A 13,457-nucleotide genomic window follows, 5' to 3' on the forward strand; every position below is an offset into this window, starting at 1 on the left:
TTTAGAAGAGTGGCACGACCAGGCAGTGCAAGACCAGCACCTCGCCGGGTCAAGCAACAGGAAGGCACAGAGGCATTAACACCGGACAGGTGAGGCCGACGTTGGGGGACGTGGGTGCTGGACCTGGACCTATGCTGAGGCGTGCAAAGTGCAGTGTGTGTTTCCAATGGGTCGGGGGGAGACGTTCATCTGTATGCAGTTAGGCCTTAGGCCTTGGTTCCCTGACCCCTCGGTAGAAGGCTTTCCAAACGTAAAAACAGTGAGGAAAATATGGGGGGAGAAAGGGGAAATGCCCAGCTGCACAAAACATTAAAAAATGAGGTTGCCCAGAAGTCACCTGAAGCGGCGAGAAGATGGGCTGGGGCAGGCTGGGTTCCCAGGGGCATGAAGGAGTTTGGCTGGAAGGAAGCAGAGGAGCGGGCTGGGCATGTGCGTGCATCGGGCAGGACATGTGCACACACACAGAGCGCGTGTGCTGCTGTGATGTGGCCATGAGCTGAGGAGGTCTCTAGCGGGGTGAGTGAGTCGGGCGTACAGGAGAGCGCAGAGGTGGAGGGGCTGACTGGGCCCTATGTGCTGTGCAGAAAGCATAAGGAGCCCAGTGGTCCTGGAGGGCACAGGAGGGCCCTTGGCTGGAGGCAATTACCAGGGAGGCGAGGCAGGGGCTGGTGGTGCGGCTGTTGGGTACCGGCTCACCCGGATGGTGGGCAGTCCTGGGTGGACAGGAAGTGTGTAAGTGGGGTGCTGGACAGGGCCACCGGCCCTGCCCTGAGGTCTGTTGCTCAGATCAGGCTTGTGGGGCGGCGAGCTGCATGGAAGGGCTGGCCGCACACCTTGCTCAGAAAGGGAGGCCCAAGGCCTGGGGAGGTGGAGGGCAGCTGGGGTGGGGGTGGCCAGGTCCTTGGCCAGCAGCCTGGGCCTCCTGGTCCCTGGCTCCCCTCCCTTACCTTGCTGGGTGGTGGTGATGGTATGGTTCAGTTCCTCTTGGTACCTGCTGCAGTTCCAGATGCATAGTTGATGAGAACCTGCACGGAATGGCATTTCTAATGTCTTCTCATTTCCTCTCCTTTAGGGCAGGGAGTGGTAAAACCGTCTCCAACGTGATTATGGAGTCACAGAATTGTGACGAGGAGGACGAGCACGAGCATTTTGTGGTGGAAGCTGCCCCTTTGCTTACTGAAATAGCAGAAATCGAGACGGTTAGTTCACCAGATGGTGGCGTTTCCAGTAATTCTGTTTACGTACATAGCATTAGAACTGTAGCTTTTTGACAGTGTTCCTAACCTTACAGTTAGCTTTCGGTTTTCTTTGATGTTTCATTTTGGTGATGTAGAGAGGCATGATGTTAGCGTGGAAATTCAGGATGCCTGAGTCATCTTTAATCCCTCCTGTTCCTACTCAGGTGCTGGCAGCAGAGCTAGAGGATGATGAGAAGCACGGTGAGTCCTGCTGTGATACGTGTATGTGGTGTGTGTGTGCAGGCACATGTGCGCCTCCTGTGTGGCGCATGGAAGTTTCTGGCAGCAGGGGCTGTGGTGCTGGGCTCTGGTCTGGGTGAGACAGCCTGGCTGATGAGTGTGGTCCAGTGTGGTCCAGGAGGCACCGTGAGGCCTGGAGACGCTGGGGCTTCCCTCCGAGAGCTGCTGGTTGCTCCTGAGGTCCTTCCCAGGCCTGCACGGTGAAGTGGTATTTGTTGTCCTGCCAGGCGTCTTTCCTCCTGTTTCAGATGTTTCCGAGTGGAGTGAACGGTGAAGGAGCCCAAACCCATTGCTGGCAGTGTAGTGACTGCCACCCATTTCCCTGGGCCTTCTCCATCCCCTTTGCCTGGGAAAGCTTAGGTGAATCTCTCCAGGCCAGGAGCCCTTGGAAACAACAGAACCACACTCCCTCATTGTGCATGAAGGGACATGGTTGTCTGTGTCATCACGCGGCCACTTTCCCAGTATAGGGTGCCCGTCTAGATGGCATGGGCTGTGTGGGTCTCTGTGCTGCACGGACTGGCCCTGGCCACCTGGTAGCAGACGTCAGACGCCGCTGGCTGGTGCCTCAGACTCTTGCCCTTGTGTTACTCGTCTGGCCACTGTGGTGCTCACCATGTTCTTCCTCCCTCCGCCTGCTGTTCAGGAGCCTCACTCAGGCTGCCTGGCCAGACTGTGGTGGTGACTCAGTCCAGACGTGCTGCCACGCAGCGGACAGGGGTACCCTCCTCCTCTGTGTGGGCCTTGGGTACCAGGTGCAGCTGTGCAGTGGAGACCCAGGCGGGATACTCTGTTTTCCACAATGGTGGTTTTGTTTCCTGGCGCCCAGCACAGGTGACTCATGATGCCCTTTTGGTTGTTTCTGTTTTTGATGTCCTATGATTTTTAACAAACCTGGTTGTTTCTGTTCAGTCCACCTCTGTTCATTGGCCATCCTGGAAATTGCTTGGCTTTTGACCAGGGAGCCTGGCTGAGGTCTCCCGGGGGGGGCTTTGGTCAGAGCCCAGGTGATGTCGTTGCACAGAGCGGGACGCCTCGGACTCCCCTGGGTCCCTCCTGCCCCCTCCTCTGAGGAGCCTGGCTGACTGCTCCATGCTTGGGCTGGTCCTGGTTTGTAGGGGTTTTGGCTGACAGCAGGCTGTGCTTGGCTGTGCGGAGTTTCCCAAGCTCATTGGGATTCAGCCAAATTCAAGCTTCAGGAGCTCTGCCCTCATTCTCGGGGCTTACACATGGCCCTTGTGCCCTGCAGCATCAGTGGTTGGAGTGCTCCTTCCCACAGGGGCTCTCAGGCGAGGTTAGCATAGGTCTCAGGGGGACCACAGGCAGCTGCTCAGGTTAGGGTTATGAAGTAATTCTCTTCACTAGCATGCGCTTACTGGTGTGATATTGTTGAGATGATTTCCTTTCAATCTGTGTCATTAATGTTTATACTTTTCTTTTTATTCTTGTAAGATAGTCATATAGCTTTAAGGTCAGGTGCATAAGAGGTTCAGGGCTTTGCCCTCTGTCTCTTCCACCCCGTATTCACCTGCCCCCCCCCTGTAGGTAACAGTAAAATATATGGCAAGGACCTGCATTAAAGTAAGTAGACACACAGGTGCGTGTACACGTGTGTGTGTGTATCAGTTCTTGTCCTTGTCTGTTTTGCTTTTTATTTTTTTCTTGGCGGTCTGTGCTGGCATTTATTCCATTGCAATATAGAGAAATACTTTATCATTCTTCCTAGCTTCGTGGTTCTTACTGTGTGGACTGCTGTAATTGCCCAGCCAGCCCCATACTGATCTGTGTTTGGAGATTATATATATATTTCCAGGGTCTCACACTGGCACTTCTCTGACTGAGCTTCACTGCTACCCCACAAAACAATAAGACATCATTATTAAGAAAATGGTTTTCATGTATTTACCCCACGAGTAATTGTGAAAGAAATTCAGTATTCTTGCTCCAATTTGAGAGCTCCAAATCCTAACCACTAGACAGGGGAAGTTCTTGCTCCAGTTTGAAAGCAGTGTTAGCACTTTGAAACAGTTCAGAATGGTTGTATCTGTTTGCAGTAGCTACTTATAGTGTTGGATTTCATCTACAGTTTTTCTTACTTTTTGGAAATAGAAAGTAGCACCTTTCACACAGCTGATTTCTCTGAAACATTTTGAAATTTTATAGTTAATTTCTGCCACCAGCTGTCGTATCATTTTATTGTATACTGTCTTTATCAAACTGAGATTATGAAACTTTCAGTCTAGAAAGAGAAAGGATAGGAGGTTAGTATTTCTCCCATCCTTCCACCCATTTGGAGTAACTTCCAGGGCAGAGAAAAAGCTTTAACATAAAACCACTTATTTTCAACAGGTAGACTTGTGAAAAAAATTTTGGAGACGAAGAAAGATTATGAGAAACTGCAGCAGGACCCCAGAACTGGAGAGAAGGTATGGGAGAGTTTCTGCACACACTGGTGTCTTAGCAGTCAGTCTCGCGCATTTACTTTCCAGCTTAGAAGTATCTTTCAGAGGTGTGGCTGCTTTCACAGTTTTTGTTTTGGGCCTGGGATTTATTCCAGTGGTTCTGCCACCTCCCTTGCAGGCGCAGGCGCAAGGACCCAAGTTCAATCCCTGGTGCCAAAAAAACAAAACCCACAAAACACATTTTTTGTTTTGTTTTGGGTCACTTTCACATTTAAATGCCCCTGGTTGGGGGTTAGACAACATGGTCTCTGTGGGGCCACATTCCTGGTTGCTGTGGGGCCCGAATGCGGCCCAAGGGACACATATTGTGTTTCTTCTGGGCTCCTCTGAAGGAGAAAGCCTCTCTTCAGCCTGTTGTCTGTTGCTGTGGTGTTTTAATGCATCACCATCCTGTGTGAATGAGTGGTGTTCCCGTCCGCCCCAGGTGAAATCCCAGAGCTCAAGCTTCCAGGCTGCCGTGTGGCCCGGTCAGCGCCTGCTGGGCTGGGTTTTGCTGCTCATCTCTGTTACACAGCTCACTGGGACCCTGTTTCTGAGTCTCCCCTAAAGAACAGCGTCCCGTGAGTGAGATCAAAGGTGATGTCTTTGCTGGCTGAACACTTACAGTTTCCGGAACTGTAGGTAGTGTAACGGGAAAAATTGGCACACCCTGGGGATTTCTTTAGGGCGTTGATAGACATTAGGTTTAAGTTTAATGTTTTGATCTCAGGACACTTCAGTAGATTTTCTTTTGAATGAGAGAATTGGGAATGCACAGGAGCCGTTGAGCTTCCCCATCCCATCCTGGGCGCTGCAGGGGCCTGGGCGAGTGCCCTCCTCATACTTGTGTGTCACACGCACATGCACAGTTTTTGGTGTGAGCCAGGGCTATGCCTGTTGCTCTCTTGAGGCTGCATATGGCGAGGTTCACTCACTCGCTCTTCCTGTGATCTCCAAGTGTCCCAGCGTCATTTGCAGAGTCACCATTCTTCATTTTTCCCCATCTGATAGTTGGGAGATGGTATTTTTTGTTTTCTTGACTGATTAACAGCTTGCATTTGGTGCCTGCTCCCTCACGAAGGGATCTGTGTTTGTCACTCACCCCTCCATTGTCCACCATGGGGTCCAGGGACACATCCTCCACAGTGCTCCTGGCTTCCGGCTGGTTTGAGAGGTGTGTCACTGCCCGGGTACTGGGAGCCCGTGGGGTTGGGCTGTGTGCAGTGCTGCAGGCCATTTCCAGGGAGTTCCACGGCCGGTATCCTCTGAGTCCTCATGCTACCCTGGGCTCTTAGACTTGGCCGTTGTGTCTGCTCTCTGATTGGTTCACGGCTTTGCCAGTTTTTCTGTTGTCATTTTTTGCTTCAAGTGGCCCTGTGTATGTTTTTAATATATTTGCATATGTTACATGTCTTTTACAGTTGTGTGCCTTGTGTGTATCGTGGGATCTTGTCCGTGTGTTGTATGTGGTAGGTATCTTGCCGGCCTGTTGCTTGTCTGACTTTATGTCTTTGGATTTCAAAACTCATTTTGACATAAAATTTAACCAAGACACCTTTTTTTGGTTATTCAGGAAGTCGGAATTGTTTCCCTCTGATTATTTCAGCGTTTTCTGAATTTTCAGTGTATGTCCGGGGGTCGAGAGCTGGGCCCACCACTCAATGGCACTGCCTCCCGTGACAGTCTCTTTGGCGGTGCCTTTCCTCATCCTGCCTGGTGTGTGGGACTTGCACAGCCACGTCCTCTCTGCCTGCCGGGGTTTCAGTGCCAGCTGTGGCCCCTGGTCCTAGGCAGAGTCTGCCTGTGCGCTTGCCCTCTGCAGCTCCCCTGTGAGCCCTGGCTCTGCTCCTTCACCCCAGTCACCCTTCTCAGGGTCGCCCCAGCTCAGGCTGCCCTCCCCTCTCCCAGCTGCACCCCACCCTGGCCTGAGCAGCTTCCTCTGCTCAGCCCGCCTCCCTGCCTGCTCCAAGGGCCGTGAGTTCCCTGGTCACCGCTCTGTGTCCCCTGCTAGTCCCTTCCCCGTCTGGCCCCTTTTCTTAGTATTAGAGCCCTAACCTTGTTGGCTCTTCTTTCACTCAGACAGAGTCAATGTCTTTAGTGGATATATCCATCTTTCTATTTCTTTAGTTTTGTGATATCCGATTTAGGATTAGATTCATCTGCAAAATAAAGTTAAAGATTATAGTGGCTCCAGTCAGTAAGATGGAAAGTGTTTTATCTCGTGAATCACATTCTAGGAGGCGGCAGTCCACTGCTCCATGGGTAATTGGGGCACCTCATAGGGCAGGAGGGTTGCTCCAGCTCCAGCCTCTAGGACTGCATTCCAGCTACCGAGGAGGAGGAAAACGGAGTAGGAAGAGCCATCCCCTCCTCTTTCAGGACAGCTTTTGGAGATTGTGCTCTCCACTTCCACTTCCATTATCTTGTCAGAACTCAGAAAGGAGACTGAAGGGAAGTCTTTCTATCAAGCATCTATCGACTTAGGTAGCAGTAAGTCCCATTACCACAGACTAGTGCTTTCCACAACTTCTCTGTACTCCAAGATGACACTGTTTGTATGGCAGTGCCTGGCTGGCTGGGGCTCTGGGTTTCTGGGACCAGCACTGGGTGTGGAGGGTGCTGTGTACAGCGGCCAGAAGCTGCAGGAGGGGAGCAGGGGATGGAACAGGGTTGGCCAGCCGTCCCTGCCACAGTGTGTGTGGGTGAGTGTGCGTGTTTGGGGAAACAGCTCATTCACTTTTTTTTTTTTGGCACCGGAGATCAAACTACGGCCCTTGTGCTTGTGAGGCAGGCACCAGAACCACTGAGCTAAATCCCCAGCCCGCATTCACATTTTTACACACATATGGTGAAGGTGTTTCCAGCGCACCTTTGTAATTCGAGAAACCTCCTTTCTGTAGTTCGGGTTTCTCTTTTCCTTCCTTGTCTGGGATGAGATTGTGGAGAACAGACTTTCTCTAGTCAGTTTTGTAGGTGCTCACTTTTGTTTTCAGTTTGTTAATTTCTACTCTATTCCTTTCATTTCTTTGGGGTGTTTACTTTTTCTAGCCGCTTGAGTAAAATAGCTTATTTGTGGTCTTTGTCTTTGTAAATGCTAGTATATGTAAGACTACATCCTTTTTCTCCTGCTTTATCTTTGTATCTTAAATTCCTTGAAAGTTAAACTGATGAGACTTCCTTTGTGGCCCAGTTTGTGATCAGCTGTTTTGTTTGTTTTCTGGAACCCTGGGTGACCCTCCTGCTTCAGCCTCCCCCCTGGGGTACAGGCCTGGCCCTCTGCCTTTGTTTTGGTAAGCATCTCAAAGCCCTTTGTGAAGTGGGCCTCCTTTCTAGTGATATTTTCAGTCCAGGGTTCAGCATGTGCTTGTGGATTTCACAGAATCTCCCACGTGTGTACGCAGCACACTCAGGCTAATGAAAATATTCATCGCCTCTCTGCTGTCCCACTTCCGATTTCAAATAGTAGGTGATTTCTCCGCCGGGCACATAAATTGCCTTGCCCTTTGTCTTGAAACTAATTTTTTCAGAGGGAGTGGCTTTGCTGTGCTGCAGGAGTACGTGTTTGTGATCCAGGCACTTCTCCAGCTGACTTTGGCGTTGCTGTGGGAGCAAAGCTGTTCCTTACTGTGGGGTGGAGGGACTTGGATGCTTCATCATAGAATCAAGATGAGCATCAGATGCATTTTCCTCATTATCAGGAGGAAGTATAAAGTTTGTTAATGGTGAAATATTAGCTTCTGCCAGCATTTTTTCCTCTTAATTCAGGTTTATGAAGAAGTTTTTGAAAAGCAAGCAGAAAAAGCAGCTTTATTATAACGTTTATTATGCTGTAAACATTCTTGCTTTCTAAACCTTCATAGATGGAGGACAGCTTCCAGGGCTGTTCAAATCTCTCGTCCTGACTTTTCTAGTCTCCACTTAGTTTGTCGTCTCTCAGTTTCTCTTTGTTTTATATCTGTTTTAATTTAATGCACATGCCAGGTGCAGTTGTCTATTCTGAAGCAGACTGAGGAGGACAGGGCTTGTTTCTGTGGATCACTTCCTCTCTTGGCTCATTCGCGCTCGCTTGGGTCATGCGAGCATCGCCCTGTCATGGGCATCTTCCCCTCTCGGAGCAGCAAGAGGGTCTACAGGGAAGCATGCGCTGGGGATATGAGAACCTTGTGTCTTCACATGCTTCTTGGTGAGTAAAGTGACCTTATAAACAAGCATGTTGTATTTTAAGAGATAAATAGCATGCAACAAATAATGGTTAGCTATCTGGTTGTATGAAAAGAACTCTGCTTTACTTTAATGATCTACATTAGAGCTGGAAATTCTTACTTTGGTCACTAGGTGGTGAAATTTCATCACAAACAATTGTTTACTTGGTTTAGACTATTAGATTTGTTTTTTGCTAGGAACATTTTTTCCATTGAAATTTTCTCTGCACAAACTAAAAGGGGATGGTTGGTACCTCTTCCTTGGGAAAATTGTGGCAGTTAAATTGGAGAAGCTTTGGAATTGATTTTAATCATGAAAGGTTAAGGGGGAGGTTTGTTAGGTGTTTTTGTACTGGGGATTGAACTGAGAGACAGGCAGCAGAACCACTGAGCTAAACACCCCTGGCCCTGTTAGGTTTTCTAAGGAAAGGAAGTGGAAATTTTATGTTCCCAACATCCACTTCTTCATCAGTATCTTCCACTTGTAGCATCTTTCCCAGTCTTGCAGGCTGAGGATTTAAAGTTTTGGGTCAAAAATTAAATTGTCGCTGCTGCATTATTGTGAGAAAATGGAGACACCAAGAACGTCACCTTCAGTGTTTATAGACATTTGCCGTGGATATGTTGTTGACCACATGAATGGCCGTGAAGCCATTAAAGCACAGCGCTCTGTAAACTTTATGAAGGTAATGGTGAGAAAATAGGCTTCTTTCTGCAGAGTCCATTGGTGGGTTACTTTAGCCAGAAAGAATGCAGATACACATGTATGTGATGTAAAAGAGCTTGAATATAAAAACGTAAGAAACTGTCACCAATATCTTGAGGCCGAAATGAGTCGCCCCCTGGGTGTTTGTGAAAGAAGGTGTGACGAATTCAGACATGGGCCTCGCCCGGAGCTACCGTTTGGAGTTGTGGCGGAGGTTCACCTGCCGTGGCCCCGTGGCCCCTCACACTGAATCAGGGCTCTGTTGTGTCTTTGTGGGGAAATCTCTGGCTCACCGGGCTGTGGCTGCCAGCGAGGTGCTGAGTGGTATGCACGCTGGGGTTTGAGTCCACACGCTGTGGCTGTGCAGTGAGACTCAGGTGGTCAGACTCAGGGCTGACACAGGTGTGAGGCAGACTCTGAGATCAGGTGGCCCTGCGGGTGAGCAAAAAAGAAGGTGTAGGCAATGGCCCCAGATCAGGAAGCCCAGCCACTCCAGGGCCCGGGTGTCCTGCAGGACTGAGGATTCTGGCCCAGTAGTTTAGAGGTGGGGAGACTTTAGAAGGTCCAGTGGGAGCTGGGCGTGGTGGCGCACACCTATAATCCCAGCACTTGGGAGGCTGAGGAAGGAGCACTCTGAGTTCGAGACCAGCCTGGGCTACATAGTGATTTCCAGGTCAGTCTCAACTACATAATGAGACCCTGTCTCAAAAAGCCAAACAAAAAAAAAAAAGAAAAAAAGAAAAAAAAGGTGGTCCAGTAGGAACTGTGAAATTGTTAAAAAGTTAGAAATTAGGGGCTATTTTTTTGGAGATGCTGCCACTGAGGAGGGGTCCTGTGCCACTGCTACTGTGACCTTGCCACATGCTGGTTTCACCTAGCTGAAGGACCAGGCTGCTGAGCACTCCAAGTCCTTGACCTGCTGGGCCTTGGGCCAGGCTGGCTTGCTCTGTTCCCTGGCACTGTTCCACAGGAGACACTTGTGGGGTCGGGTCTGGGGGACCCCAGAGCCCACACCCATTGGGCTTCACTGCACGCATGAAGTTGTTGGAGCGCCTGTCCCGTTATTCTTGTCCTTTCCGTGCTCCCTGTCAGGAGAGGAGCGCTCACCTTCCCCAACCCCCGTCCTGCAGCAGTCACCTTGCCTGTCTGCTTCTGCTTCCCGGGAGCTGGGGACAGGTGGGGACAAGTGACTCGGGCTGTTGGAGGAAAGAAGGGAAAGCGAGATTTCTCAGTGCTTCCTGCTTATGGTCATGGTGCATATACACATATGTTTCCATATTGAAAATTTTCCACATTGAAAAGTTATCAAGGCTTTTCTGATTAAAATCTCCTTATGGCTCTTTCTGGCCTGTGCCCACACCTGAGTCGGAACCCCCTTAGAGTACAAAACCTCCTGATCGCACTTCTCTTACCCAAGGCCACAGCCAGTACATTTCTCAGTAACAGGCTTGGGTTTTGTCAAGCTGTACTCCGAGTAAGCCTAAAATTTTTGGAAACTTCATTTATTCTCTTAAAGGAAAAAGAAAAGATGTTTTAAAAAGTGGAAATGCGGTTATTTTAGACATGAAGTTATTAGTAATGTATAAGTATACTATCTTAGTAGTCTTCCACAGCACTCCTTGTTAGAGACAGGGTGGTCTAAAAGTTTTTAGGTCAGTTTTTTTTTTTCTTTTTATTGAGTTTATTGGTACAATCTAGGTCTACAATACAGTTACATTCATTACTGGGATCCTGTACCTAGGTCAGTGGTTTTTTTTTTTTTTACTACCGGGGCTTGAACTCAGGTCCTTGCGCTTGCAAGGCAGGCCACCGAACAACTGAGCTAAATCCCCAGCCCCTGTCAGTGGTTTTTAATAGGAATGATTTCTATACCGTCATGTTGTTGGCCCCGAGTAGCTTTCCAGGTAGCTTAACAGAGCCTTGCACTGTACAAGCAGAGTTCGCTTGCATCAGAGAGGAGAGGAAAATAAGCCTGTGGTGGTTATGAGTAAACAAAGCAAGTGAAGCGAGTACTTCCTCGTCGTTTTAAAGGTAACTTTAAAGAAAAACAGATTGAGAAGCAGTTAGAGCAGTCAGAGTCCTGAAAGGCACTTCGGGAGCTGAGGTAGTTCTAAGGTTGAAGCCCGTGGCACTTAGTGGGGTCACATTGCAGTTGGGGCTGGACCGTGTCCCCAACGCAGGGTCGTTCTTGCTCTGTCCCCTCCTGCAAACTCCTCGCGTCGAGTCATCGGGTGGCACACTTGGTGCCCGTGTCTCCTGTGTCTGTCATCCTGAAGTGTCGCGAGCCGCGACGTCAGGATCCTGTCAGCAGGTCCTAAACCTGAAAGGATGAGGACAGAGAGACGGGAGGCACCTTTCTTCTTCAGTTGCTTGCTTTATTACTGAACCTCTTCCTTTTATACTCTCCAGCTGCATGGGAGCGAGGGCGGCACGGGAGCGAGGGAGCGAGGGAGCAAGGGCACCGCCCACACATTCCAGAGGGAAACAATAACGACCATTATGGGTTACATCTGCTACTAGCTGAACTCGCCCGTGGCTATGGGCGAGAGCACCTCCATGCCTGTGTCAAGGCTCACCATAATGGCTCGCCATAATTCCCCCATCTTTCTTTGATAGCATGAAGAATGCTATCAACTCATCAGCCAAGGAACCTCTGTCTTAGGCGGCAGAAGTCTTCCATCTCCTTACCCGTCATCAGTCGCAGGGCTCATGTCCCAATACGACCTGTCTTAGGTTGGTAGACAGAAGCTTCCGTCCTTACCCGTCACTGAGTATCCCAAGGCGGGGGATCTAAGCATGCCAAGCCTGAGCCAAGTAAATGGCTACACACGTTGTATCATCATCCAAAGAAGCTTGTACAGCCATGGCTGAACGCTCTTAAACTGGGAACGCTTCCAGCATTGATATGAGCAGTAACCCAAAATACACAAACCAATCATAATAGCAATAACAATAAGCCATATAACAATCCAAAAAGGTGAAAACATCTTTTTCAAATTTTCCCAAACTTCTGTAGCAAAATCTAAATCAAGCCGGATAGAATTGGCATGAACACCAGACAAGACCTCAATGTCCAATGACAACTGATTAGTTGTAGTTAGAAATGTCCGAGTCCAAGACCCTCGCAACAATAAAGAAAGTCGTCTAATTTCCTCAGAATGGTTTTTGACAGGAAAGGGAGTAAGGCAGAGTTGTTGAAATCTGGGGTCACAGTCCAATCGAGTATGCAACCACAATCCTTCAACTTCTTTGTTTAATAAGTCCATTTGTTGCTGAAATATAGCCAAACCAGTTCCAATGAATCCTTGTTCTGGACAATAAAGTCTCCGTTTGTGCACCAAGACACATCCTGGAGTTCTCTCTGCTGCTCCAGTGTTGGGGTCCCAATCCAGTCTCCAGATTCAAGCTATTCAGGGATAGCAGCAGATCTATAAATATACTTGTAACCATAAGTAGGTGGAGCAGAAGAGAAGGGAGAATACCTGGACTAAAAGGTTATTCTCATAAACAATATGCTGGAAAACCTGCATGGTCAAACAATAGGAGTACATTTTGTATGTCAAAAAGTAGCAATAATTATTATAATTATATAAATTCCTATATCCTGCAACGTGGCCTTGTATCAACAGGATCTTCCCTTTTTTTTTTTTTTAACAGAAAATAATCATCAGAAACATATTACAATAACATTTCTATAATTCAGAGCTTTGATAACCAACAAAATATTCCCAACATATTTAACAAGACTTTTTTTTTTTTTTACAAGGCTATAAAAAATTATTTTTGTGGCTCCCATTAGTGAACAAAGATCAGAATAAATTTTCTGAGCAGCTGCTTCTTTATTTACCAACAGGAGCGTATCCAAACTTTAAGATTTATATTTACTTATATATAAGTTTTTTATTTAAATCCTATAAAGCCAGGTTGTAGAAATCAACAATCTATTTATATTTAACATTATCTTGATGAAGAACGTACAAACATCTTTGAACATTTAGGACAAACATATAACACTTAAGATAGACAAACATATAAGACAATTTTAATGAGTGCAGTCAGATGGTTTTGGCCAATTGAATTATGATGTTTTTGTTATGACTAGTCAGAATTTTTGCAGATCAAAATTAACAGAGATCTCTTGTAGAATTAGGGTTAAAGGAATGAAAGGTCTTCTTAACTGTAAATGTAAACCTTTTTATATTATTTCCATACCCCTTCTCTATATATTTAGGCCTTCTGGTCTTCTATATCTTTCTTTACCTTTTTTTTTTTTACGCAAGATGCAAAAGCATAACTCTTACTTATAGCTTTCCTAATATTTTTGTTTCATTTGCTATTAACCTTTATTTGTGGATATAAAAAATAATCAAACACATAAGATGGAAAAGCAGGAAGAATTAGCTCTTAGGAGGAGTTTTCACAATCTTTATCTTTAAGGGATTAAACAGAGTCTGTAATGACGTCCCATGAAGTAACATCGGAAGATTGTCTTTGGTCCTTTTCACGGCTTGCATTAATCTGTTTCATAAAATGCTCTGGGATCCGCCATGGTTGATCAGCATTCTGAGGAAAAACAAGCAAAAACCCCTTCCCCAAGGAACTACGTGGCAGAACGCAATCTAATCACTTG

The 13,457-nt window shown here is 47.6% G+C and overlaps 1 protein-coding gene across 1 annotated transcript; it reads left to right on the forward strand.

The window, feature by feature from the left end:
* Positions 1-6: 6 nt before the first annotated feature.
* LOC117283221 (TRAF3-interacting protein 1-like) lies at positions 7-9,459 on the forward strand. Its single transcript, XM_033760705.1, has 5 exons — positions 7-89; positions 1,073-1,199; positions 1,403-1,439; positions 3,828-3,904; positions 8,630-9,459. Exons 2-5 carry the CDS (start codon positions 1,107-1,109, stop codon positions 8,660-8,662), a joined length of 240 nt encoding a protein of 79 aa, XP_033616596.1. The 5' UTR covers positions 7-89; positions 1,073-1,106; the 3' UTR covers positions 8,663-9,459.
* The last annotated feature ends 3,998 nt before the right edge of the window (positions 9,460-13,457 follow it).

The sequence above is a fragment of the Fukomys damarensis genome, unplaced genomic scaffold, assembly GCF_012274545.1.
Source record: "Fukomys damarensis isolate Sample0158 unplaced genomic scaffold, DMR_v1.0_HiC HiC_scaffold_73757, whole genome shotgun sequence".
In the NCBI taxonomy this organism is placed as follows: domain Eukaryota; kingdom Metazoa; phylum Chordata; class Mammalia; order Rodentia; family Bathyergidae; genus Fukomys; species Fukomys damarensis.

Bases quoted from the DNA above. Each gene is read 5' to 3' on its own strand.
- LOC117283221 (XM_033760705.1), top strand. From the start codon at position 1,107: ATGGAGTCACAGAATTGTGACGAGGAGGACGAGCACGAGCATTTTGTG. The intron at 1,200-1,402 runs GTTAGTTCACCA...GTTCCTACTCAG, and splicing joins AAATAGCAGAAATCGAGACG to GTGCTGGCAGCAGAGCTAGA. The intron at 1,440-3,827 runs GTGAGTCCTGCT...TATTTTCAACAG, and splicing joins AGAGGATGATGAGAAGCACG to GTAGACTTGTGAAAAAAATT.